Source organism: Pongo abelii, chromosome 3 (assembly GCF_028885655.2).
Source record: "Pongo abelii isolate AG06213 chromosome 3, NHGRI_mPonAbe1-v2.0_pri, whole genome shotgun sequence".
NCBI classification, from domain to species: Eukaryota; Metazoa; Chordata; class Mammalia; order Primates; family Hominidae; genus Pongo; species Pongo abelii.
In genome coordinates this window covers 141,117,332-141,145,312 of record NC_071988.2, presented here as the reverse complement: position 1 = coordinate 141,145,312, position 27,981 = coordinate 141,117,332, and the positions used below count along the sequence as shown (strand labels likewise).

General features: G+C 35.4%; 1 protein-coding gene across 6 annotated transcripts in view; it reads left to right on the top strand.

Annotated features, from left to right (window-relative positions):
* PDE5A (phosphodiesterase 5A) overlaps positions 1–27,981 on the top strand; it is a 134,099-nt gene that overhangs the window by 6,281 nt on the left and 99,837 nt on the right. For all 6 annotated transcript variants that reach the window (XM_063723621.1, XM_063723620.1, XM_009240282.4 and 3 more), the window contains exons 2-3: positions 15,309–15,897; positions 26,285–26,374. In XM_063723621.1, the coding sequence (XP_063579691.1) occupies positions 15,309–15,897; positions 26,285–26,374 (679 nt within the window). The remainder of the gene's footprint in view (positions 1–15,308; positions 15,898–26,284; positions 26,375–27,981) is intronic.

The following is a 27,981-nucleotide window of genomic DNA, read 5'->3' as shown; positions in this document are numbered from 1 at the left end:
GTGAGCCACCGCACCCGGCCTTTAAAGCTTTTAAAGATATACTTTCTCTGGTTTTTAGTTTGCAATGAAAATGCTTTTAAATGTCTTATGTACCATTGTTAGCTTTTTTAATCTTCAGGAGAGGGGAGACTTTTCCCTTGATTCTGAATTATAAAGTAAGATTAACTTTTTGCAAATTATCTTCTCTGAATAATTAATTGTATTTTACCTAAAATCGGGAGAGAAAGGATCACCATTTGATATCATATTCATAGTGATAATTATAAAAAATAAGAATTATCTTCTCTACTTTTAGTTGAATACCTATACTGAAAATATACTAAGAGAAAAGACCCTGACCTTCTGAGCTGATGAAATAATTAAAACACACACACAGGATCACTGAAATTTAGAGTTAGTAGGGATCATATCATCTCATTTTTCTTTTCTTTTTTTTTTTTTTTTGAGATGGAGTCTCGCTCTGTCGCCTAGGCTGGAGTGCAGTGGCGTGATCTTGGTCACTGCAAGCTCCACTTCCCGGGTTCAGGCCATTCTCTTGCCTCAGCCTCCCGAATAGCTGGGACTACAGACGCCCACCACCACGCCCGGCTAATGTTTTGTATTTTTTTTTTATTAGAGATGGAGTTTCACCTTGTTGGCCAGGATGGTCTCGATCTCCTGACCTGGTGATCCGCCTGCCTCGGCCTCCCAAAGTGCTGGGATTACAGGTGTGAGCCACCGCGCCCGTCCAATCTCATTTTTCAAACTTAAGTAATGTACTCCTGTTAAAGAAAGACATTCTTTTTGATTTACAATATATTAGAAAGCTTTTGGTTGTAAGTGACAGAAACTCAACTTGAACCCATACAGAATTGACTCATATAATTTTAATTGCTTGCGGGATTGGGTTAGCTGTGAATTTAGCTAATCAAATAATCTTGCCAAAATTCTGTCTGTCTCTGTGTCTATCTATCTGTCTGTCTATCTATCTATGCATCTACCTATCTCTATTTATCTTTTCATCTATCTACTCTGTTTACCTACCCTTCCTTGCATCTATTTATCTATCCATGTATCCATTTGTTCATGTATTCATCTATCCATGTATCTTTTGGCTCTGTGCTGTGTTGGCTTTATTTTCTTGCATGCTTTCTTCATGTGCTGAGAGTTTCTACTTGTTAACTGTATGTGGGTCTTAAACTTCTGATATTAGAGAGCTGCCTTCTTATCCATATCAGTCTTCCCCAGATTACCCTGGGTCACATTCCAACTCTGAACCAATCATTGTATTCAGGAGAGTAAGGTTGTTTGACTGTTTTGTTGGGGCAGGTAGCCCATAAGATGATATGTCATTGGGGAGGGTACATTCCCAAAAGAAAGTGATGTGGGCAGACCCAGAAGTTCTAGATGTCTACCACACCTAGTGTTGACTTCCTTTTATTTTAATGTTAGTGAAGTGTGGAATTCTTAGAAGTAGAATAAATAAAAGCAGATATAATTTAATCATAGTTACAACATTTATGCAACTGTAATGCCAAAATACATTCTCAGTTAATTACGAACAAAATGATAAAACCACAGCCAAGTGCAGATTTACGGCATTCATTAAAACACTCTTGCAAAGTAAATATGGTTCTAACTACCTGAAAAACAGTATGGTAAGTCAGCTGGCCTTTGCTACAATTTGGCCTATAATGATTTCACTTCTCCCACTGGGTCTCTATGAACAATCATGAAACTTTTATTCCTCTAGCACAGCATACCAGCTTTCATTTTTTACTTGCTATGAAGGCATATATGCATATTAAATTTACCTCTTTTATTTTTTCATTAACACAAATATAAATCTTAGAACTAAAATTGCAGGGCGGTAGTTGGTAATAAGATGGTCATCCCAGTAATTGAAAGCAATTTCTTTCACTTTGTTTTGTTTTGATTATGATTATTGTGAAAATATAAAATTAGAACATTTTATAGAACAAAGTAAAGATCTTCAAAACATACTTGTTTTGAATTCTGAGGGCTCTCAAACCTCAGATAAATGCCATTGTAGTCCAGTCTCTCCCATATCTAAACTGCAAAGCCAACTGATTTACATGTTTAGTGCAAAGATTTGAGTTATTGTTTTCTTCCAGAAGTGGTAGGTTTTCCTTTAAGCAACTTCTTTTATACCACGTGTTGTGAATGCACAGAAAATTACAAAATATTTTGTCCCTTCCAATTCTCAGTCAAATTTGAAGGTAAAATCATATGAAGCAATTCTGCATTTTAAGCTTCTCAGATGTTTTCATAGCTGGAGCAAACTTAGAAATACTAAATAACTTTGGGCAGACTCTTCATTTCCTTACCATGCCAGACCCAAGCGAACTACTCACTGTAGTATCAGAGTAGAGGTTATTGGAGGATATCACTTAGAGGTGTCCAAAATCTCCCATTTTGTTTAATAATAGTCTGTTAATCTCTTAATCATCTAAATCATTTTTTCTCAAAAGAAGATGTTGGCATTTGGTGGTGACACTTTTTTGTTGTTAGAGACTGTCTAGTGCATAGCAGGACATTTAACATCCCTGAACTCCAGACACTAAATGCCAGGGCCACCCCCATCCATGTGATGGAAAATTTATTCCCACACATTTCCAAATGCCCCTTAAGGGTTGGCACCACTACTTGATTAGGAGCCACTGTTGTGAACCCTTTGAAATTGATTTCTGTTTATGGTGAAGGGCCCTAGATAGGACAGCCTTAGGCTTCAACCCCAGACCTACTTTTCTAAGAGGAAGACTTTAGGTGCATTATTTACTCTCTCTGTAAAATGGAGATAATGTCATTTACCTCATAGTGTTCTTTAGAAAATTAAAGGAAATAATGCATGTTTCCTTGTCTTTTTAGTGGTGATTTTCAGTAGTTTACCATTTTACCTTGAGCATCATCAGTGCCTTAAATGTAATCACAAACTTTGATAGGCATTTCCTTATCCTGGTAGATGGGAATTAAGTTCTGGCAGCATAGTGATTTCATAGACTTTAAATGTCATTTTCATTTTTTAGATGAATTTTATTAATGGTTTGAACAGAAGCTTTTGTGGGATTGTGTAAGGTACTGGAAAGGGAACTGGAATGGGAGCCCAGACCCCCAGATTTTGTTTCCAGCTTTGCTATTAGCTAACTTTCTTACTGGCTCAAGTTAATGAACCTCAAACTTTAAGACGGGAGGTGAAAGAGGGTGAAGACTCAAGGCAGAGAGATTCATAAGTGAGCTTAAAAATCTCTTTCAGCTGTAAGAGTTCTTTATTCTCACCAGGAGAGCCGAGTATCAATTTCTCAGATTGAATAGTTTCATTCTTTTAAGTATTTTTCCAAATTTGAGTAGTGGATCCAGATCAAATTATGCAAACAATGTAACTGAAACCGTATAAAATAAGGATCCAAGAGCAGGAAAAGTAGCCAACATGATTTTTTATGTGAGTTATTTTGTGTTTTCCCTACAGATAATTTTAGCAGATTTCCATATAAGTTATCAATCATACATTCCAGTCAAAAAATTTAGTATACTCTTTGCAATGCCGGTATTAGTGATTAATTCACATGACAAATGAAAAAGGCATTGAAAAGAGAAAAGAGGATGGCATTTTAGTAGCTGACTTATAAACACAAAAATACACCCTGCAAATCTCCCCCAAAAGTTACTGCTCAATGGACTTGCTATATGGACATTTTTGAGGTCCAAGGATTGGTATCACCCTACTTTTAGGATTTACCCAAGTAAGTACCCCTGGATAAGAACTAAAACAGTCAATTTAATCCATAAATTACCTATAGCAGAGTGTTAAAGCATTGTTTTATCAGATATTAAAACTGTGCTCCAGTATAGAATTAATTATGAAATATTGCTATGGTGTTCATCATAAGTAATTATTGTATTTTTTTTACATTTGTTGTCAAACAGTTTAACTTTTATATTTTGGGAAAAAATAGTCCCCAAATCTATAACTTATTTTTGACAAAAAAAAAAGTCTCTAAGTAGTACTGAAAAAAACAAATTATATTCTTGCATTTATTTTTGTCAGTTAAATGTTTATCACCTAATCTTAATATAAAAGTCAGAAAATTTTGTTATATGTAAGTGTAGATATTAGTCTGAGGAATCCATTTTTTAAGGTGTAATTTGAAAAAATACATGAAAACAACCCTCTCTCTTTTATTTTAAAATGAAATACCTCTGTAGAGAAGTTATTGCTTTTAAATTAGGAGCTTAGGAAGAAGCAAGAGCCAACATCTACTTATTCTGCTGTACAAATCCATTAAATAATTTTTCTTTATTTAAAAAAACCAAAAACTTAATCAGTTTAAAAAATATACTCCACTTAATATTCAGTTAACTTAAAAACAATAACTATCATGAATGAAACACTGTGTATCTGACTCCAGCATCATTTCCTTTACTTTATCATGTTCTCCATTTTACAAAGAGAGTAAATAATGTACCTAAGGTCATATTCTTAGAAAGAGGTGATTCTGGGGCTAAAGCCTAAGTCTGTCTCATCTAGGGCCCTTACTCACCGTGCTATACTGAAGGTCAGTGTCAATATTAATGCAAGCAAAGCAAAGGCTCATAGATTTAATGTCATGAAGATTCTAACTCAGGAAGAGGTTAATGTTTTCTTCTACGGCCTCTTTCTGTGGAAGCACGTTACTTAATGATGTGCCTAAAGACTTTGCCCAAGTGAGTTTAGTTTCCATATATAATTTCAGAGTATAAAAATTGGGAAATCTCAAATGACATTTTAAAATAGAGTGGTTGAAAATTTCGGTACTAGGCCATTATAATTATCTTTTTAGCATTAGAACACAAATACCCTAGTACAGTGTATTTTCAAAGGATTTTTATCCTTTGATACATTATTTTAGGCCAGAGTGCAAAACGTATTAAACTAGTTGCTCTACGAGTAGGTTTCACCTAGTTATATTTTTAACTCATGAGGGTTACTATGTTTATATCAAAAGTTTACTTTGCCTTGTCAATTTTTCTTCTCTTTTCCTTACTTTTCTAGAAGCCAAGAAATATTCTGTAAACCTTATAAAATATTTTAATTAATTTTCCATTTCAAGACATCTGGAATATTGAATATGTATTTTAAAGCCTTTCTGTCTTTTTCAAGATTCATTTTGTAACGTAAGTGAGCAGTTCCACTTTGGTAGAAAGTAAAGTTATTGCCACAGGGAGACCCTTCGGACACAGACACGTGTGTGTGTGTGTGTGTGTGTGTGTGTGTGTGTGTCCCTTTAGCTAATTATGTTTGAAATCTAGTTCCAGGGCTTGCATCCCTCCGTCCTGTCAACAAGTTTTGTAGTCCTATTTAATACTTCTAGATAGAGGGCATTTGGAAGAAGCCATGACTTGTGTAGATTAGTGGAAAATTTCTAAAAACCCAAAACATAAGTTGTAGTTTTCTATCTTGTGATAGGTTTATAATAATCTTGAGTGGAAGCGATAAATTGGAAAGGGGGGAAGGTTTTGATTCTTCCCAGATTATATGCCATATAGTTATGTTTCATTTTTTCCATGAATATTATTAATCAATTTATAAACTTTTTAGAGACTATGAGATGAAATGTACCCGATATGCAATACAAATCTATTTAAATATCCATAAAAATGTATTACAATACTAACTTGGCACTATTTAATTTAATCATTAACTTAATTGAGTCCATCATTTTAAGAGTGCCACACTTTTCATTTAGTTACAAAATATGAGCACATAGTATGTGTAAAATGAAATAGCATTGTATTTTTGCCGTGTGTAATTTTGATAAAATAAACTCTTTGTTAAAACTATTGTAAAAGTTGATAACCATTCACCTTCTAAGCTTCCTAACCTCCAGAATTCCTTTTTTTTTTTTTTTTAATCATTCATGAATGAATTTGTTCATCCCTTTGTATTACTAAAGACACAAAATGTCTGTCAACTTTCGCCTTTTCCTGCAGCAGTTGCTGGAACCAGGGTAGTGCACATGCTCATTAGTTTTGCTGGGTGCTCCACTCACACAATAACATCACCCTCTTGATGGGTGCAGTGCTGTTAGCTTCATGAAATCAAAATGTGTTAAACATTATGCTTAATGACACTGATTTTTATATTAAATCATTATTTTATAAGCAGTTTGAGCCGCAAGAGTCTTCTGTAAAGTAGAATATCTGGATAATAAACTTCTGATTTGATTCATTGTGTAAAAAGTTTTGAGAGTAAGATTTGAGTCACATTTATGACAAGAGCTCATAGAAGGTTTTAGGCAACTTCCATTTGGTTTTATTTCCTACCATCTAATTAATATGAATTTTGGGGTTCTTTGCTTGCTCAGTATGGAAGAGGATATCTTCGTGAGCCTTAAGTATCATCTGTGGAATATGCAAGTTTGAAACAACAGGTTGTATTGACATTAGTGTTATCTGAAAGGAATAACTTCCAACAGTGATTTTGGGGTGCCCACCAGGGTTTCTTCGTATCTCAGGAAGTATTGTAAAAGTTTAAAAGCAAAACTAAATTCACTCTTGTTAAAAGGGTATGTAATACAACTCATTTATGGGTAAGAATTTTTTGTGTAATAAAATATGTAGGAAATAAGTGATTGGAGGATAATAAAAGATTTTGGTGAGAAGAGAGGAAGATATGGATGTGATGTAAAACTCAGGCTCTTATCATTGACTATAAATTATTGGCTTCAATGTTCATTGCATTTTCCATGGCTGTGGCTTTCTTTGAAGTGTGGCAGGCTTGTTGTCTTTCATTAATAGCTTTGTAAAAGTTAAATCAACTGAAAGACTTCAAGAGGGCAGCTAGGCTTTCTTCTGATTGCTTCCAGGTTTGCAGGGCAGTTAGCAAAGATACACTTATACATGAAAGTGGAGAGTCCAGATTACTAGTACTTGTGGTAAAAACTACAGATACTTCAATGGAATTTGTTTCTGTTTTGTTGTTTTTGCTCAGATGGCTATGATGCAGTTTAAACTGTTCTCTTTTTTTTTTCTTTTTTTTTTTAAAACTTAGTAGGATTCTGTCAAGAATGCCATTCTGAAGTATTTGCTTTGGCCAAGGACTTCAAGTGTTCATGGTGCATGTTGCTGGCCTATATCCAAACCCAGTTAAGGCCCCTCGACCTGTGGGCTTGTATCACCAAAAACAACCTTTTTACTCTCATCCTTTTTCTGATTCTCTTGGCTGACCTTTTTGAGGAAATAACAGCCATTGCTCCTTAACCCAGCCCGTTGTCTTCATTGGAATGAGTACTAAGGGTGTAAGAGATAGCAAATTCTTAGATATGTTGAAGAGATTTTGAAATGCTTCCATGTGCATTTTCTGATTTGACTCACACATCAACCCTGTGCAGTGAGTGAAGGAGCCAGAAGACTTTTCCCCTATTTAAAAATGAGGAAGTTGAAGGGCAAAAATAAGTTAAGTTGACAGACCCAAGGACCACTTCTTGTCCTATTCATACTGCAAGCTGTGGTGGGGAGTCTTAATAGCCTGTTAATACAGCAGCCCGTTTTTATCACTGAAGATCTCAAACTCCAGTGAAAATGAACTCCAGAGAAGTTGTAATTGTTTTAGCATCAGATCCATGTAGTGTTGTAGCTGGAACTAGAATTATCACCTGATTGTTAGTCTGATATTCCTGACTTTATACTCTGCTGAAGACAGTCAGCACCTTACACTTCATAAAAGGCCAGAACTGGTGCTATTTTTCTTGTTTTGTCAGGGATAAAATGGAAACTCGGGAAGAAAATTGCTTAGTGCTAGTCACACATCCTATTAGTAACAAATGCTAAGATTGGAACCCAGGACTCATGGCTGAAAGTGCAGCCTCTCAATGCTTTGTAATCCCAAGAATTTTTGTCAATTAGTAAATCTCCCTTTTATAAGTAGATTGCGGTTTGTTTTGTCCCTATGCAATGCATTATGTGGGATGGTTTTAGAGCAAAATGAATGAACTTGATTTAAGGAGATATTTTATGCTCTAGTTTTACTGCAAATTATGAATCCAAGTGCTTTCAAAAGGTTCAATTATCATACACTGGATTACAGTGTGGTAGTCCTTTGTGCGCTCTCAGTGATAAAATGAGTGATTTGATAGCCTGGAACTTACTAGTATGCTGCATAGAACCTGCCTTCTCTTTGTTGCCTATCCACCAACAATTTCAGTTAGGAAAAGCTATATAGAATGACTGGAGTGGCCAGATCAAATACAGGACACCCAGTTCATCTTGAATTTCAGATACTACTTATACTGAACACTTATTCATTATTTATCTGAAACTCATTTTTAGCAGGTTGTCTTTTTTATTTGCTAAATCTAGCAACTCTGGGGATGACTTTTTCTCGAACACATTTATTATATTTCTTTTCAGTATATTGCTTTAGACTTATAAAATGTGACCTGTTTTCAGAGAAACATAGATATGTTGGAATTTAGTTAGATTTTTTTTTTTTTTTATGGACACTATCCTTAAGAATCTTTGTTCCCTGAGTCCTTAGAAATAGTGTTTTTACCTTAAGAGAATAGTGTGTGGTCCTTTTATGACCTGGAGGTAAAGGATTTCATTTGAACATGTGTCATAAAGTCATCTTTCTCTATGCCTTCTCTGCTTGAATTTGATTTTTACTTCTAGATTCAGCTAGATGTTACGGAGTGCCTTCTTCATGACAAGCACTGATGCTCTGGGAACTTTTATATTCTGAATAGGGTATAGTACCTGGAATAGGAAACCTGGATTTGATTCCTGGTGTTGCCACCAAATAGTAGAATGGGTGTGGTTCAGATATTTAATTAGCTTCATATTTTAGAAAGTAGGATCATTAATGCCTGCCTCACCAGGTTTAAATAAAATTACGGGTTTTTTTTCAGTAGCACTAATATGAATATTTTTCAAAACCCCCTAGAATTAATAAAGGGAAGGGAAAATAGAGATCCTATCCTAGACCATCGAAGTGATTACCCAGTCAGAACTACTACTAAGGTTTCTGGATTTCCATCTGTTGCTTTCTACTTTTATATTGGACATGTTCACAATCATCTTTTCCGTTACTTATTTGTGTACATTTACCTAACTTCATATGCCAGGAACATTTAATATGTATATAACTTCTGAACACAATATAAACGTTTAAGTTTGAAAGGAAAGATCGTGATAATTTTTCTGGAGTTGCTCATTATTCTGTCCCTGGTGCCCAACATAGTACCTTGTGGAAATCTCTGTCTTATGGGAATAATTCATTCCAGAAAACAAAAGACAATTAAAGTTAATTCTATCAAAATAGAAAAAAAGTTCATGAGAAGGTTTTCATTGGAGCTTTATCTTGAAAAATAGAACCACAGATTATGAAAATAAGTTTATATTTGAGCTATTAATAATAAAATTGAGATTGTAATGACACTCTGCTAATTCTTAGGATGAAACTCTGCTAATTCTGTTAAATAAATTGTAACAGAGTGTAGCCATAAACAATTATCTTCAGTTCATGTTTGGCTTTTGCAGCAGGGTCATAAAGATAATTTTCTCCCTAAACTAGTTTTTTGAATTAATATTTGAAGGTTTCATCAGCTTTGCCCAAGGGGCTTTCTTAATTCAGAATATAATTATTTGACTAATATTCTCTTTGTCATTATCCTTATTGATTGTTTCTTCAGTTGTTAGCTGGTCTTTAATTGGGCATAACTCTTAATTGTCAGTGGCTTTGTGTAATATTAGAAGGATTCTCCAACATCACTTTAATCTGTGTCTAGAAAATCTATATTGTCTTAGTCCATGCTGGTTGCTATAACAAATAGCTTAGACTGGATAATTTATAAACACAAATTTGTTGCTCACAGATTCAGATGCTGGGAAGTCCAAGATCAAGGCACCAGCACATTCTGGTGGAGGCTTCTTCCTCATAGATGTCAACTTTTATGTGTCCTCACAGAAGGGCAAAAGGAGTTAACAAGCTCCCATAGGCCCCTTATAAGGGCTCTCTATTAGGTTGTTCTTCCACTGATTTAAGGAAATATCCAAGGCTGGGTAATTTATAAAGAAAAGAGGTTTAATTGGCTCATGGTTCTGCAGGCTTTACAGGAAGCATGGTGTTGGCATCTGCCTAGCTTCTGGGGAGGCCTCAGGAAGCTTTCAATCATATGGAAAGTGAAGTGGAAACCTGCATATCATATGGTGAGAAAGTTATAGCAAGAGCAGGAGCAAGAATGAGAACAAGGACGGGATGGTGGGAGGTGCCATGTACTTTTAAACAACCAACTTTTAAACAAGGCCATGAACTCGCTCATCATGAAGGGGATGGTGTGAAGCCATTCATGAGGGATCTGCCCCCATAATCCAATTACCTCTCGCTAAGCCCCACCTCCAACACTGGGGATTACATTTCAACATGAGATTTGGAGGGGACATCCAAACTACATCAGGCACTAATCCTATTTATGAGGGCAGAGCCCTCCCAAAGGCCCCACCTCCTAATACTGTCACCTTCGGGGTTAGGGTTCAAGAGATGAATTTTGTAGGGACATACATTTTAGACCGTAGTGTATGTCTTATATAAGAATTTTAATTTCAATTTGCAGGTGATTTGTATTTGCATACAGACTGAAGTATTTTTTAAAAATCAGCAGAGTATAGATATTAGTCTTAAGGGCAAAGGCCCACTTCATTTGGCCATATAGATTGTGCACTGCAGAACTCCAAGGAATGCTCAAAGGGAAAGATGTGTGAGAAATGATTTAATTTTATTTGTGGTTGGTTCATCAGTGATTTTGATGTTATGATAACATATGTTTTCCTCTGCAAGCATGTAATTACAGGGACTCAGATAATCGATAATGTGGTCATAAGAACTCTCTTTCCCTACCACTGGTGGTTAATACAGATTGTTGATTGACTGACTGAATATGCTACATCTGCTTTTCCTATGTCATTTAATATTGAGTTAATGTCTCTAAGAAAATATCTGTAAGCAACAATCATGAGACAAATAGAGTAATCACAAACACATAATGTAGAATTTTTAGGCACTGGCTCTGCTTAAGACATATGCTGCACCAGGCACTGCAAGTATGCAAGCGTAAATTAGTCATGGTCAGTTGTGAGATTTACACATCCAAGGGGTGATGAACAGTAATCACTAAAACACAATGTTGATTTTGTGTAATAAACACACCAGCATTTAGATATTCAAAAGACTGTTGTACCTTTTGATGCTTCAGGAGGCTTCATTTATTTACTTCTACTACTGTATGTGGTAAGCATTAATCTAAGTACAGGAGATGCAGCAGTGAACACATAGCACTAATGAAATATCTAGTCAGAGGGGATAGATGATATAACAACAGATTGATAAATAAGAAAAATAGCAGATAGTGAGAATTCAAATTATGTAGAATAAGAACATGATGTGTCAGGACCACTTTAGGTGGAGCAGTCAGAGATGACTTGTTTGAGCAGGGGATGTGGAAGCAGATCAGCCACGTGCCAATGAGCGGAGAGCATCCCAGACAGGGCAGTTAGAGCTTGGTGTGCTTCAGGAGCGCCAAGGATGCTGGCATGGGCAAGAGGAACCTATTTGTAGGGGATTACAAGAGCTCAGGTTTTATTCTCAGTTCAATGAAAAGCCAAGTAGGGTAGCTAAGATGTTGACATACTTTGCTGAAAATGTACTGTGGCTGCTGTGTGGAGAGTGGGATTGCAAGGGGGGTAAGTATAGGATCAGAGAGATCAATTAGGGGACTGTGGCAACAATCCATCTGAGAGATAGTAGGGTTTGGACCAAGGTGCTAGTAACGGAGATAGAAATAAGCAGATTGGGATATAGGATTTTGGAAGTCAGGTTGACAGAACTTGACTGCACAACTGAATGTGATAGTTGAAGGAAACAAATTTAGAGTAATTCCTACGTGTTTGGTTTGAGTAACTGTGGAGGTGATGGTACTTCATATGTGGGAAAACTGGCAGGGAGTAAGATGAGGCAAGGTGAGATGGGTAGGGTCTTAGGAATTCTGTTTTCACCATTTTAAGTGATGTAGATATCCACGTGGAGTTGTCAAGTAGGCAGTTTAATTTAAAATTCAAAAGGAGATCTCCATTTCCCATTGAGAAGATAAGAAATAAGTTGGGGCTAAGTTTTGGGTTTGTGGCTGAAATTGTTAAAATGTCTATTTTTATATTGATTTAACAGTTTAGTAACATGTCCATATTTAAAATCACATTAGATATGTTAACTTAGACATATTGCCTTTTTCCTGTCTTATCTTTTCCAACACAGTTTTATTTGAAAGCTTCCTATGCACTATTGGCAGCTTCACATGCATTTTTAGCATCAGTGTCTTTGGCACTATTAGTGCAATTCTGGGGGCTACATAAGCAAATCCCAGAGTGTGTCACCTTCACTTCTAAGGTTTTGAGATACTGAATTATTTTAATTAATGTATGTTGTCCTCACTGGAAATTTTGTCCTAAGTCACAGCATGCATCTATGAAACATTAGGACAATTATATGTTTTTAAAAATCTGTGTAGGTATATGCTTGTGATTTGTACAATACACTTACCTACCACATTGCTTTCGTGCTTCTTCAAATTTGTAATACCTCTGTATTAGAAAGTCAGTCAATTCATAAGGCCAGTAAGGTTGTTTTCCTTTAAATTACTCATTGGATATTTTTAAATTTATTTTTTAATTGACAAGAATTTTATGTATTTAAGGTGTACAGCATGATGCTTTGATGTATGTATACATTGTGGAATGGCTAAGTCAAGCTAGTTTACATATGCATTGCCTCATACTTATCGTTTTTTGTGGTGAGAACCCTTAAAATCTTCTCTTTCAGCAATTTTTAAATATGCAATACATTATTATTAACTATAGTCACCATATTTACAATGGACCTCTTGAACTTATTTCTCCTAAACTTTTTGGAGACTTCTATAACTGTATTCAACTCTTGAAATTATAAGGGAGGTAATATTTTTATCTTTTCATTTTGACCCATTACTTTCTAGATGGGGTATCATTTCAGAGTAACGTATATTTAACAAATAATACATCATTGTTCAAAATGAAATAATTAGAGGAACATCCAATAAATGAAAGACTTAGTAAAGACTCAGAAATAAGACAGTGTGTTCTTTTCAAACTCTTTTACATCTTCTGTTTTCACTTAATTAATTCATATCATACATGTCAGTACATATAATCATGTTTTAATGTCTGCCTAGTGTTCTTTTGTATAAATGTGCCATGATGTATTTAGTCAGCCTTCTATTGGTGATATTAAGTTGCTTCTTATCTGCTATAGCAAACGTACTTACTATATACAGTAAATACCCTTGTATTTCCTTTGTCACATGTGTAAAAATCTCTGGAACAAAGGATAGATACATTTAAAATTTGTTAGATATTGCCGAATTTTTTTTTTTTTTTTTTTTTTTTTTGAGACGGAGTCTCAAACTGTAGCCCAGGCTGGAGTGCAGTGGCATGATTTCAGCTCACTGCAAGCTCAGCCTCCCGGGTTCAGACCATTCTCCTGCCTCAGCCTCCTGAGTAGCTGGGACTACAGGCACCCGCCACCAAGCCTGGCTAATTTTTTTTGTATTTTTAGTAGAGACGGGGTTTCACCATGTAGCCAGGATGGTCTCGATTTCCTGACCTCATGATCCACCCACCTCGGCCTCCCAAAGTGCTGGGATTACAGGCGTGAGCCACCGCGCCCGGCCGAAGTAATATCAATTGTTACTACAACCAAAAGCTTTGGAGAGTGACTACATCCCTATACCATCTCCAGAATAGTACATTGTCAAACTTTTATCCTGTCCTTTTGTTTGGTATAAACAGTCAATTATGTCATTGTAGATTTGAGATTACCTTGCTTTTTGTATAGGCAAATTATTTGAAATATCCTCACTTATAGCAAGTTTTTATCTTTTGAAGGTAAGTTTGAGTTTTCTAAAGGGTCATGTCTTATCAGAAGATAGAGAATTAAGTTAGCTGTTACCATAGGTTTTTTTTTGTTTTGTTTTATTTGTTCATTTTGGGAGGAGAAGTTAGTGAGAAACAAGGTCTAATTTTTAGATAAAATTAGTATTTTTATTTGGATTATAAATTGTTTCAGAAGTTTGTTTCAAAAGAAGAGTTCCAAAAATGTCTAGAGTAATGACACCATTAATTGGTGTAAGATTACAGCATTCTAAGGGGGATTATTTGAATTGAACAACATGCTTTGGATTGTGTATGATCTGGTATGTTTGTTTTAAAAAGTCACCTACTGTGACGGCTTTAGCTCAAATGAGTTTCTTTCATAGGAGGGTACATTAAAAGCATAAATGCCTTCAGTTTTCTTGGACTGCATTTTTAAGCTTAGATAAAGCCTACTTTAAAATAGTTGTAGATAATCTAGAAAAAGAGATCTTTTTTTTACCATTATTAAAAAAACATTATTGGGATAATATTTACAGAAGTCTGATTTTTCTATACAAGATTAAATTATTTGCCTCTTTCATTAATCCTTCTAAACTTATCTACTTTTGCAATATAGATATAACTATCTAAAATAGGCATAGTAGCAAGCCAAATTTAGACAAATATTTGATTTAGTTTTCAAATATTTAACTTCAGAACAAGTTATGTGTTTTAAACATCAAATTAATGTGCATATTTATATTTTCCTAAAACTATTGGCAAATTTAGTGTCAAGGCTAATTTTGAGAGAAGCAGACTTTATGCTTGGTATGCTGCAATCAGATATATAAAATTATGTATATAGAAGTCAGCCTTTATTAAGAAGTTCATTAAAGCAATTGTCCTCTATTGTTTTCCAAAATAAAATTGTCTTTTTTTTTTTTTTTTTTTTGAGAGAGTCTCACTTTGTCACCCAGGCTGAAGTGCAGTGGTGCTGTGGTGTGATCATACCTCACTACAGCCTCGAACTCCTGGGCTCAAGCAACCCTCCTGCCTCAGTCTCCCCAGTAGTTAGGATCATTGGCACAATGTATCATGCCCAGCTAATTTTTTAATTTTTTCTAGAGACAGGGTCTCACTAGGTTTCCCAGGTTGGTCTCCAACTCCTGGCCTCATGCAGTCCTCCCACCTCAGCCTTCCAAGGTGGTAGAATTACAGTTGTGAACCACTGTGCCTGGCCAAAATCATAAGTCTTAAGTAAACCATCTTGTTTTTATTTTCTATAACATATCAAATTATTGTCTCATCAGTTTACCATGAGAAGATGTTTAGGAGCTCTCAGGCATAGCACCCTTCCTCTTCAAGTATCTAATGTGTCTGCATGTTCTGTTCTGCAGAGAAATGGTCAATGCATGGTTTGCTGAGAGAGTTCACACCATCCCTGTGTGCAAGGAAGGTATCAGAGGCCACACCGAATCTTGCTCTTGTCCCTTGCAGCAGAGTCCTCGTGCAGATAACAGTGCCCCTGGAACACCAACCAGGAAAATCTCTGCCTCTGAATTTGACCGGCCTCTTAGACCCATTGTTGTCAAGGATTCTGAGGGAACTGTGAGCTTCCTCTCTGACTCAGAAAAGAAGGAACAGATGCCTCTAACCCCTCCAAGGTTTGATCATGATGAAGGGGACCAGTGCTCAAGACTCTTGGAATTAGTGAAGGATATTTCTAGTCATTTGGATGTCACAGCCTTATGTCACAAAATTTTCTTGCATATCCATGGACTCATCTCTGCTGACCGCTATTCCCTGTTCCTTGTCTGTGAAGACAGCTCCAATGACAAGTTTCTTATCAGCCGCCTCTTTGATGTTGCTGAAGGTTCAACACTGGAAGAAGCTTCAAATAACTGTATCCGCTTAGAATGGAACAAAGGCATTGTGGGACATGTGGCAGCACTTGGTGAGCCCTTGAACATCAAAGATGCATATGAGGTAAACGGGGGACCATGAGAGCAGGACAGGTGCTGGGGAGGGTACTATGGCTGGGGCATTGGATAGCAATCATGAATGGTGGGGATATTTGAAACTGAGATGTAATAATTTGCATACTTATTTAAGACTGGAATGTATGCTAAGAATTTTCCCATCTTTAATTGCCAGAGTTTCTTTCCTGGTGGTTCAGTTGAGGATATGAGCCTTAAGGAAATCTCATCTTGTTTTTCTCCTTAATGATAATTTAATATAGCTCATCTCATGGTTATATTCTCCCATCTTTTTATCTGTTCACTATGTATATCCCCATCTATGTTATTCCCACACAAACCTCTTAGGATTTTACTGAGATTCTAAAACGATAGGTGCAAAAACAAAAAAAACCTCATAGTCTCTTTTCGTTCGTTCATTCAATTAATCATATTCATTCAAAGTCCCATTGATACCAGAGTCTGGTTTTCTTTCCTTCTATCCTCTCTTTCATTTTTTAAACAGATAAACTTACAGATGTCTTCAAAAAAATGGAAATTTTTGCTCTAAAAAGTTTTCAATGAAAAGATTTGTTATTTCTTCTACTTTTGCTATACCTATGCACAAGTCTTTAATTAAGGGCTTAAAGGTTACACTGTAAGATTCTTCAAATTTCCCATTTAAAATAATCCTTTTTATTAATGGAATTTTAGTTTTAAAACCAAGCATCTTAACTGAATGGCACTTTATATGTTTATGAGGTATCTTACAGCATCTTGATAGAACAATTGTTCTAGCTTTCTACTGTGTGGTACACTATAAAGATTCAGTGGTAATTCTGGCTCAGTTTATTTGATTCAGAGAGTCATAGCTGTTTTATTGTGTTCCCGGTTCCTTATAGTGCCTGGCACGTAGGGCTTAGTAAATATTGGTTGAATTAAAATAATAGTACATGCAATAGATAAATAGCATAGAGAGCAGGTCATAACAGATGCCAAGAAAAATGTGATAAGGTTCAGAGAAGCAGGATAGGACATCTAGTGGGAAAGATGGAGGAAGATTTCTTTTTTTTCTTTTTTTGAGATGGAGTCTCACTCTGCAACCCAGGCTGGAGTGCAGTGATGCGATCTCGACTCACTGCAACCTTTGCCTCCCAGATTCAAGTGATTCTCCTGCCTCAGCCTCCCGAGTAGCTGGGATTACAGGTATCCGCCACCACACCTGGCTAATTTTTGTATTTTTAGTAGAGACGGAGTTTCACCATGTTGGCCAGGCTGGTCTCGAACTCCTGACCTCAGATGATCCTCCTGTCTCAGCCTCCCAAAGTGCTGGGATTACAGGCATGAGCCACCATGCCCGGCCAGAGGAAGATTTCTTTGAGGGAGCAATGTCTGATACAGATCCCGGAAAATTTGAATAAATTGAATAAATTGAGATTTGTGCATGGCGAGATCCAGAGGTAAAGAGAAGTTAGAAGAGATAGGCAAGTAGGACCATGTAAATATGTGGATAAGAATCTGGACATGAAGGAGCTGTGGGAGCACAGCCAGGAAATTACTGAGGTCTTGAATGCCAGGCTGAGGAATATATATTTGGTTTAGAAACATGAGGAGTAACTGAAGATGTTTTGAAAGGGGAACCAGTATGATTTAAATTGTGCTTTGGAAGGATTAATTTTACAGTAGTCATAAAATGAATTAGAGGGGAAAATGCTACAAGTTGGGAGGACAGAAGATTATCTTAATAGTCTAAGTAAGTATGAGGCAGTAAGGACCTTAACAAGGAACCTGGCCTTAAAGATCAAAAGGAGGGAATGGATTTCAGATGAAGAAGTATTAGGTTGGTGCAAAAGTAATTGCCATTACTTTTAATGGCAAAAACCACGATTACTTTTGCACCAACCTAATAGAATCTGCTGAACTTGGCAGCTAATAGGAGATGCAAGTGAAGGGAAAAGAGGAGTTGAAGATGACCCGGGTTTTGAAGTTGGGTAAATGAATAATGGTACTACTAGTGAGTAATACCGAGGGCCGGGATTTGGGGTGTGATAGTTCATCTAGGTTAAGTCCTGAAATGTTTTTTCAGAATCCATTCTATATAAGCAATGTGTTCAATTTTGATTCTCTTGGAAAAATTTACTGGTCTTCATAGAGTATCTCTATGACCTCTTTGAGCTCTGTAGTAGCTTCACACTGTAGCAGATTCCAAGAGGGGTATTAAGGACACAGCTGAAGGATTGCTGCCAAGTTTGCAGAATCGCCTTCCTGTCTTAAGTGACAGCTGGGTATCCACTTTTCAATGGCACTATGGTCCCAAGAGTACAGTAGGATCATAAATATTCTCCAGCTTTGTTGAGAAAGCCTTTATTTGTCTTCATGGTCCTAAGTGTCTCCAGCCCTGAGAATTCTTCACTTATATGCGTTTTATTTAATCTGCCTACCATCTTCAAAGTTTTGACAATGTATTTTCTGTTTTGCATTTGATAATGATTTAATTCTTGTACTATTGTTTGAAACAGCTAGTATCCTTGATTTGCACTGCTCCCAGAGTGATGCCTCTTAGCCTGTGGATTTCTCATGTTGCTACTTCACCTTTGGGACCCTTGATCTGTATTTATGGTAGCCTTGCAGGAGTTATTTCATGCCCCAAGAATTTCATTAGAACTTGTGAGGATTGATCTGTGATCTAATTTACATTGATATTAGCAGTAGAAGTCAGTTGGCTAATGGATAATTCATTACTAAGCACCATCCGTAATTTGAATAATTAAAATACTATGTTTTTTGAAAGTAGTCAGGATATGAAAATATATTATAATGTTTTCTGAGTCCTAGCTCTTTAAACATGCATCTGTAAAAATGACACTGTATGGCAGTATTTCTTAAGCTTATTTGACCGTAGACCACTTTAAAGGATGTAATGTCACGGTGGGAAACCAAGAGAGGTGTCTGAAACAGAATAATACTCAGATTGATGCTGAGAATTTTTTTTAAAGTCTCATAAAGTTAATTATAACAAATGACCTATATTTAGTTCACTTTTAAAACTTTGTAACAGAAAATGATATAAAGTGATATAAATTTGAAAAATTCTATTGTTTTATTACTGATAAGAAAACATATTCATATATTCAAAATACAAGACAAGATCTACTACTCAGACCAGTGATTCTCATGTAGACCCATAAATACCAATGAAAAGATTAGTTGGTAAATGCTACCTGTACATTGATGTTCAGTCACACATGGTCTCATGCATCAGCCCACAATCATGCAACTACCTTCAATGTGCCACACCATGTATGTATGTATGTATGTATGTATTTATTTATTTATTTTAAGCCAGAGTCTCACTGTGTTGCTCAAGCTGGAGTCCTGGATTAGGTGATCCACTCACTTCAACTGCACGAGAAGTGGCTATGGTCCTGAGTAGGTGGGACCACAGGTGCACGCCACTGCAACCGGCTTGGCACAGCATTTATGAATAACAAGAAGATATTAACACATTTATTAATAAGATATTAACACTTATACTAAGAAGCTATTAATAGTAAGATATATAATCAGAACTACTATATAAATGTGCTTGGTATTTTCCTTTTATAGGAAAACCAGATAACATCCAATAACTACACAGGATTGCCCTGAACCCCATTCCATGTCCTAAGGAAGTCTTAAACTTTCCCATGATTCCTATGTCTTAAGGATTTACATTGTCAAAACATCTATCCTTCTCCCAAGTCAATTAGAGTGCAAAACTCAGACTCATGTCCTGTTTCTACTCCAGGACAGACACTCCATGTGAACCATGATTTCTAGAGAGAAAACTTGGAGGGTCTTAGGGAAGAGTCAAATTGCCACTTATGTGGACTTGACCATGTAGCTATTATTCCTTCCTTCTCCACTTCATCTTTCCCTTTCATTTTTTTTCTCCAGAGAAACAAATTTTCACCTTCTCTCACCATGCAGGTCTTACTTTCTGCTTCAACTATTTATCAATATATTTTTCTAAAGAAATATGAACTGTTTCAACTGAATTTCAGGTGATTATTTCCAGATGAATTTTAGAAGAAAAAGAAAACCTCTAGCAATTGTTGTAATTTAGACAAATCTCTTAATCAAAGTGTAACTGTGCCCTTGGGAACACAGTTTGGGAACTGCTGTGTCTATGCTTGTTCAATGTTTCAGGCATTGTCTTAAAAATTCCACTCTGTGGAAGAAAACCAGCCTTATAATTTGTCAAGTCATCTGTGTTGTTTCCTTTTTTAAATTTTCTGTTATTTTTATTTTGATATAATTTTAAACTCACAGAAAAGTTGCAAGACCAGTATAAGAAACTGCCATACACCCTTTACCCAGATTCTCCAGTTATTTTTTTGCCCCATTTGCTTTATCGTTTCCTCTTTTTCACTCTATAATGCATATAAGTAATATATGCTTATTATTTCTGAAAGATTTAATAAGCTAAAGATATGTTTTTACTGAATAGTTCAGTGTATATTTTCTATATAAGAATATTCTCTTACCCAGCCGTAATAAAATTATCAAAATCAAGAAATTTTATATGGATACAATACTATTATCTAATCTGATACAAGACAATTAACAGTTCATAGTCAAAATTTCATCAGCTGTCCCATACTATTAATAAGCTTTACAGTTATTTTCCCCCAATCCAGGGTAGTATTCAGGATCCCATATTGCACATAGTTGTAATGTCTCTTTAGTCTCCCCTCCATCTGAAACAGTTTCTCAGCATTTCTTTATCTCTTTAAATTTAGACATTGTTAAAGGGTACAGGCCTGTTATTTTGTAGAGTGTCCTTCACAAATAGATTCAAGCTAGGCCCTTTTAGCTGGAATACCATATATGTTAATGCTGACACCTTAACTAAGCAACAACTATTTAATTTTCCAGTTATTTGACACTGCAACCCAATTCAACCCAATTCAGTTCTGATTCTTAACCTCATGGAGTTAGCACTGACCCTACATGTTAAGGGCTCAATCCCACAAGCCTGCCCCAACTTCAGACATCAGCCGCAAGTGGGATCCTTAGGCTACCACACTTCTTCCAGGCTGACTAGCAATTCAGGGATTCTAGTGACCCCCGCTTAGGTTCAGTAATTAGGCAGAATGACTCACGGAACTCAAGAAAGCACTACACTTATGATTACAGTTTTATTGAAAAGGTTACATACAACTCAGGAGCAGCCAAATGGAAGAGATGCATAGGGCAAGGTATGGGAGGTGGTGGGGGGTGGGGTGGTGCGCAGAGCTTCTATGCCTTCTCCAGAATGCCAGCATCCCAGCACATCAATATGTTCACCACCCTGGAAGCTTCCCTAGACCTCATTCTTCTGAGCTTTTTATTGAGGTTTTATTATGTAGGTATGATTGATTACATTATTGGCCATTGGTGAGTGGATTCAATCTCCAGCCTGTCTCTCCTCTCCAGAGGTTGGGGGTGGGACTGGAAGTTCTAAACCTCTAATCACAAGGTTGGGTTTTCTGGTTCCCACCCCTAATCCTGAAGCCTTCTAGGGCTCACCTCATCAGTGTGAATTCGGGTATGGTTGAAAAGGGCTTGTTGCAAATATGTAAATACACTAGTATCACTCAAGAAATCCCATGGCCTTTAGGAGGTCTGTGTCAGGAACTGGGAACAAAGATCAGAAACATGTTTAATTATACCACACACCTTCTTAGTGTATCTTATAAGGAGGCATATTTATGTGATGTGAGTATTGATGATGTTAAATTTGATAACTTTTTTAAAGTGATATCCACCAGGTTTCTCCAATAGTTTTTCCCATTGTAATTAGTAAGTATCATATGGGCAGATACTTTGAGACTGTGTAAATACTCTGTTCATCAACAACCTATTGACCACCTTTAGCATCCACTGATTTTCTAACTCCATCATACCTCTTATATTTATTAGCTGAAATTCTTATGTAAGGGAGAGTTTTGCCTTCTCCTTCATTCATGCATTCACATCATTATGGACTCATGGTGTAATATTTTGTTTAGTCAATTATGTTCTCTTATTATCTTTATGCTGATGTTCAAATTATAACAAATTTGCTGAGTCCTGTGTCTTTTTGTTATGTCCTCATTACTTGTGGGGCATTTTTTTCATTTTCTGGCTAATCAGAATGTTTGAGGCCTATCTTACACTTTCCGTGCCCTAGCCCTAGAATCATTCTTTTTTCCCAAGGAGCCCTGGTTTCTTTTAGTGGGAGGAATGGTATTAAGAAACCAAGATTAAGGCACTAGATGTGCTCATTGTTGCTGGTATATTAGCAGACAGAGCTAGGAAAATAACATATAAATATAAATACACATCTATATTGTATTTATTTCTATATCTATCTACTTATTATAATAAAAACAACTGAATTCATACTGATACTTCCAATTTCATCCAACAACTAAAGATGCATTATTTTTCTTCTTTTTTTCCTCTGTTGGGTGTTTTGTTCTCCAAAAATGAAAGACTAGGCTTCCTTATTCTATATATATATGTATATATATGTAGAAATATATATATATATAGAAATATATATATAAATATATATATTTATATATATAGAAATATATATATAGAAATATATATATTTCTATATATATAAATATATATATTTATATATATAGAAATATATATATTTATATATATAGAAATATATATATAGAAATATATATATATATTTCTGTATATATATAGAAATATATATATATATTTATATATAGAGAGAGAGAGAAATGTGGCTTGAGCACCTGAGTGTGTGTATGTACGTGTATATATATATACACATACATATATATATACACATACATATATATACATACATATATATACATATATATATACATACATATATATACATATATATACATACATACACACACTCAGGTGCTCAAGCCACATTTCTAGCTCTTTCTAGATTTTTGTATCTTTCTCTTTAGACTACAGAATTTCCTTTCGCACTTCTTATAGTACATACAATGCTGACAAATACTCTCAGTTTTAGTTTATCTGAAAATGCCTTTATTTTGCCTATATTCTTGAAGGATATTTTCACTGGATAGATGAACCATTATCAGTTGATAGTAGTTTTCTTTCAACATTTTAAAACAGATTTTTCTCATTTTTTTCTTGTCTTCATTTTTCTTGGGAGAGGTCAGCCATCCTTTGTATCGTTTTCAACTTACATGTTTCACCCTACATATCATTTTCACACCATGTGTGTAAGCTTAAGGTTTTCATCAATTTGGGAAATTTTTCTTTATAAGTCTTTAAATATTTTTCAGCTTCATTATCTTCGGGACTCCAAATATATGTGTGTGTGTGTGTGTGTGTGTGTGTATACACACTTGATAGTATCCTAAAAGACACTGAAGCTTTGTTAATGTTTTATGGTTTGTTTTCTTTTTCCTTTCAATCCTTCTGAATGGATACTTTCTGTTGATCTATCTTCAGGGTCACTGACTCTTCAGCTGTTTTCAGTGGGCTGTTAAATGTATTAATGAATTTGGTGTTTTACACACTATACTTTTCAGTTCTAGAATTTTCATTTGACTATTTTAATAGTTTTTTCTTTCCTTGCAGAGATTCCCATCTCTGCAAAGAAGTTATTACAATATTTTTCTTTAAATCCCTACATTAATTTTTAATAGCTGCTTTAAAGTCCCTATCTGTGAAGTCCAACATGTGAATCATCTTGGGGTTATTTTTTATTGACTACTTTTTCTCTTCACTATGGGTTTCATTTTCCTGTTTCTTTATGTATGTGGTGATTTTGTATTGTCTGCTGGTCATAGTCTGTTTCACTACATTAGGATTATATCCTCTTCCTTTAAAAAAGGGATGAGATTTGTTTGGGCAGGCAGTAAAATTACTGGCAGATTCTTTTGATCCTGTCAGGCTTGGTCTTATTATTTGTTAGAGTGGACTATACCCAACTATATGGTATAATCCTTACTCTTAAGGAGTCGTCTTTCCCTGTCTCAATGCCTGAGCTGCTGAATGAATTCTCTACTCTGGCTGGGCTGGAACTCCATTGTCTCCAAACACTTCACTAATTGGTATCACATTCAGTTTTTAGCCTTCAGCAGGTAATTTTTGCTAGTCCTTTAGGTTTTTTGCCCTATACATGCCCAAAGTGACTAGCAACTCAGTATCTTTTGGTTACCGCTTCCTAACCATCTTCCTTCCACCCCCCAGCACAGCCCCTGTGCTTTATGCTTTCCAACCACTTCAGAAGTTTGGAGCTCCATTCAGTTCTGTTTCAAAGTGTTGCTCTCATTGGGTAGCACCTGCCTTCTCTAAAGCAGGAAAATGCCCTCAGGCAGAAAGCCAGAATGTTGAATGGCAATGACGTATGTTGTCTTTCTCTTTGCTTGTGTAGTCTTATAGATGTCTTCAGCAGGAAGGAATTCGGGTACCTGATACTTTGTTATGGCAAGTGGACATCCAAGGCTTGTATTCTTTCATACTGTCATGTTCTTGTAAACAAACAGTGAAAGGAATAATCACAATGATTGTAGTGTTCCATTTTTTTCTTTGATGTTTACTGGACCTAGAGGGGTTAGAACTCCTTTATGTATATTGTCTTTGCACTGAGTACATTATTAAAGGAAAACTCCTTGAGATGTCAGGAGTTTGGAACTTCACCTCAAATGAAATTTGAAGGATGTATTTATTCCCACCCACCTCACTGGAGAGTGAAATTCAGAACTGCTGTTGATTTTAAACTAACAGTAGACAAAAAAAAGATGTGAAAGTCCTACTAAATTTAATCTGTCAAACTCTACTGCTTTGATTAGGTAGTTGGGTTAAGTCTTCTTTATAAATTGTCTCATAATTCAAATGTTTATTAACAAAGTAACACTGAGGATGTATTTTTATTCATGTTTTACTTATTGGTTTGTAAAATAATTCACTATATATCAATAAGTTTTCACTTCTTTAATTCATCAACATCATTACCTTGTCTGCTTCCTTTAGACAATATCTAAAGATAAAATAAGAATTTTATTAGGAAGATTCAGCTAAAGTTTTTCTCTGCATCTCAATTCATATAACTTTGAGCATGTTTGCAGAAAAAGCAAAAATGTAGTGTTTATAATATAAAATATTTATGCTGATTTTTCACCATTTTATAGCTTTTCTTTTGAAATTATCTTTAAGCTAAGTTGGGCCCTCTGAGTTGAAAATTGGCCTCATTTCTGACCCCAATTGATGGAATCTAGTGTAATCACTTCATTCACAGCTTTCCTGTGACTAATTTATTTTTTATTTTTTTTAAAAAAATGACCTTCAAAGCTCATCAAAAGATGAGCTTTTCCAGTGTGGATATTCCATATTCTCTGAAGGGAATTCCAACTGCGTAGTTTTTGGAGCAGTGGTGCTATTATTAGATTGAGCATGTAACTCCCCAAGGCTATCGCTTTGAAGGGAACAGCACTCATTCAGATGTTTATGTTCTGGAATGCTTGTTTCCATTCCACTCTTACCTCATGTAGTTGTAGCTACTGATTTCCTCTACTTTGGTTTTCCCTTTACTGACAAGATTTGCTTTAAACTATATGGTAAGGTAAAAATGATAACATTTGATAACCGTGGTATTATTTGTTAATGAATTCCTTCATTGATTTAACACATGCTTTTGATTGAGTTCCTGTGCTAAGAATACAGAAATGAACAAAAAAAAAGAAAAAAAAGCCCTCATAGAGTTTACAGCCTAATTTGAGATCTTCCCAATCTAAAGTGTAATGGAAAATTAAACTTTACCTTTGTTTCTTTAATTCATACTTAGAAATTTAACACCTCAGAAGTCCTTTATGATTATTGGATGTGTATAATGTACCTTGTAAAAGGGGAAATTCAAAAGATTATAGGATTGTTTACAATCTGACTCAATCAGATTGTGTATATATGTGTATAATTTAAATTCTTAGGAATACTTGAGATAGAAGTACAGAATACTGAAGAACTGTAAAAGAGCCCTTACAAGGGAAGTAAAGTCATTTATTGAAAAGGTTGTTCTGGAGGCACAATAGAATCAGGTTGTGAGATGATATTACAGAGGTGAAGAGATACCACTTTTTCCTGAATTTAAGTACAGCTATCTAAAGTGGTTAATATTTTGAATTTTCTTTATTTCTGAACATTTGTTCAAGTCTGTATTTTTTTCTCTTAAACACTAGCTGCTTATAAAAAAGCTCAGCAACTTAAATTTATCTTTGTCAAATATAATATGTACTTACATGATGATGCCTTTCACAACAATAAAATTGTTACTCAGAGTAACAAGGTAAGTCCAAGGTTAGATTTCTCTAATCTAATAAATCAGAAAAATCAAATCAATCTTTGAACAGGTCAGTCATTAAATTGAATTTCTTTTTCCATACTAGGATCCTCGGTTCAATGCAGAAGTTGACCAAATTACAGGCTACAAGACACAAAGCATTCTTTGTATGCCAATTAAGAATCATAGGGAAGAGGTAAGCCAATTTTCCATTTTATAAAAGGTCATTGGAAATATTTTTCTTTTTGAAAAATATTTTGTATTTACTTTGCATATATATGAAATAATGCTTTAGTGACAAATTAGCTATAAAGTTCTTAAATGTCCTGCTTGATTTTTTTTTTTTATTTAGATTTTTAGTTACAGGGCCTAATTCTGATAATTACTTTACTATGGCCATTTACTTGGAAATAAATTTTATGCATGTCATATTCTACCTCCCCTCTTCCTGAAGGCCTTACTCTATCTTAAGATATGTAATTATGATTGTGATTAGGATCAATTCATTGCATATTATGTTTTAGGAGTATGAGTAATATTCATAAATGCTCATCCAACTACAGTGGTCATTAACTGATTTCATTCAAATTGAGGTTTTGAAAAAAATGGAAATCATAGCTAATTCTAATTATGTAAATTTCAATTTGAAATTTTAACAGGCAAATGAAAATATGTTAGTTTATATTTCACCTGACTAGAAGATTTGGATTCTGTTATCACTGAATTCCCTCTTCATTTTACACTTATTTGGAAAAAAGAGTTAATAAATTATCAGTTAAACTGTTTATTTCAATTGAGCATTCTCAATCCTGACTGTGTATTACAACCAACTGGAGAAGTCTAAAAGATTACCAATTGTATTAATTGGGGTTCTCCACAGAAACAGAATCAATAGGATATATGAAGATATATGAGGGGATTTATTTATGGAAATTAGCTCATGCAATTATGGAGACCAAGAGGTCCCACAGTCTGCCATCTTCAAGCTGGAGAACAGGAAAGCCTGTGGTGTAATTCAGTCTGAGGCCGAAGGCCTGAGAAACTGGGAGATTTGCTGGTGTGAGTCCTAGAGTCCAAGGATCTGAGTATTTGAAGTTCTGTTGTCTCAGAGGAGGGAGAAGATGGATGTCCCAGCTTCCGAAGAGAGAGCAAAATATGCTCTTCCTCTGTCTTTTTGTTCTGTCTGGGCCCTCAGTGGATTGGATGATGCCCACCTACATTGGTGAGGGAGAATCTTTTTCACTCAGTCTACTGATTCAAATGCTAATTTCTTCTGGGAACACCCTCACAGACACACGCGGAAATGTTTTACCAGGTATCTGGGTATAGCATTTAAAAATTCTAATGCCGAGGTTTCACCTTAAATCAGAATCTCAGGGATTGGGACCCAGGTATTAGTATTTGTTAAAGCTCCCAAATGACTGCAATGTGTGGCCAAGGTTGGGAACCACTGCCAATCATATTAGAAGTACTTGATGCTTCTACTTGATTTGTATTCAAATTCTGACATTTATTCTCCTTCCTCCATCTAATCTGTTACCAAACCCCATTGATTTTTTTCATTAGAATGTTTCTGATTTCAATATTTTTTTCTTTTTATTCGTGCTACCTGCATGCACCATGATTCAGATTTTGAAATAATGCCTGAGGTTTTTAAATGTTCTTGTAAGGTGTTTCTATCCTTGCAGTCAATTTCCCTTTAGTCCATTCTACATATCACTGCCTGGAAATTTGCCTAAAACACAGCTTTCTAAATCAGTGCTTCTAAAACTGTGTTGTGCATAGGAATCACCTGGGGATTTT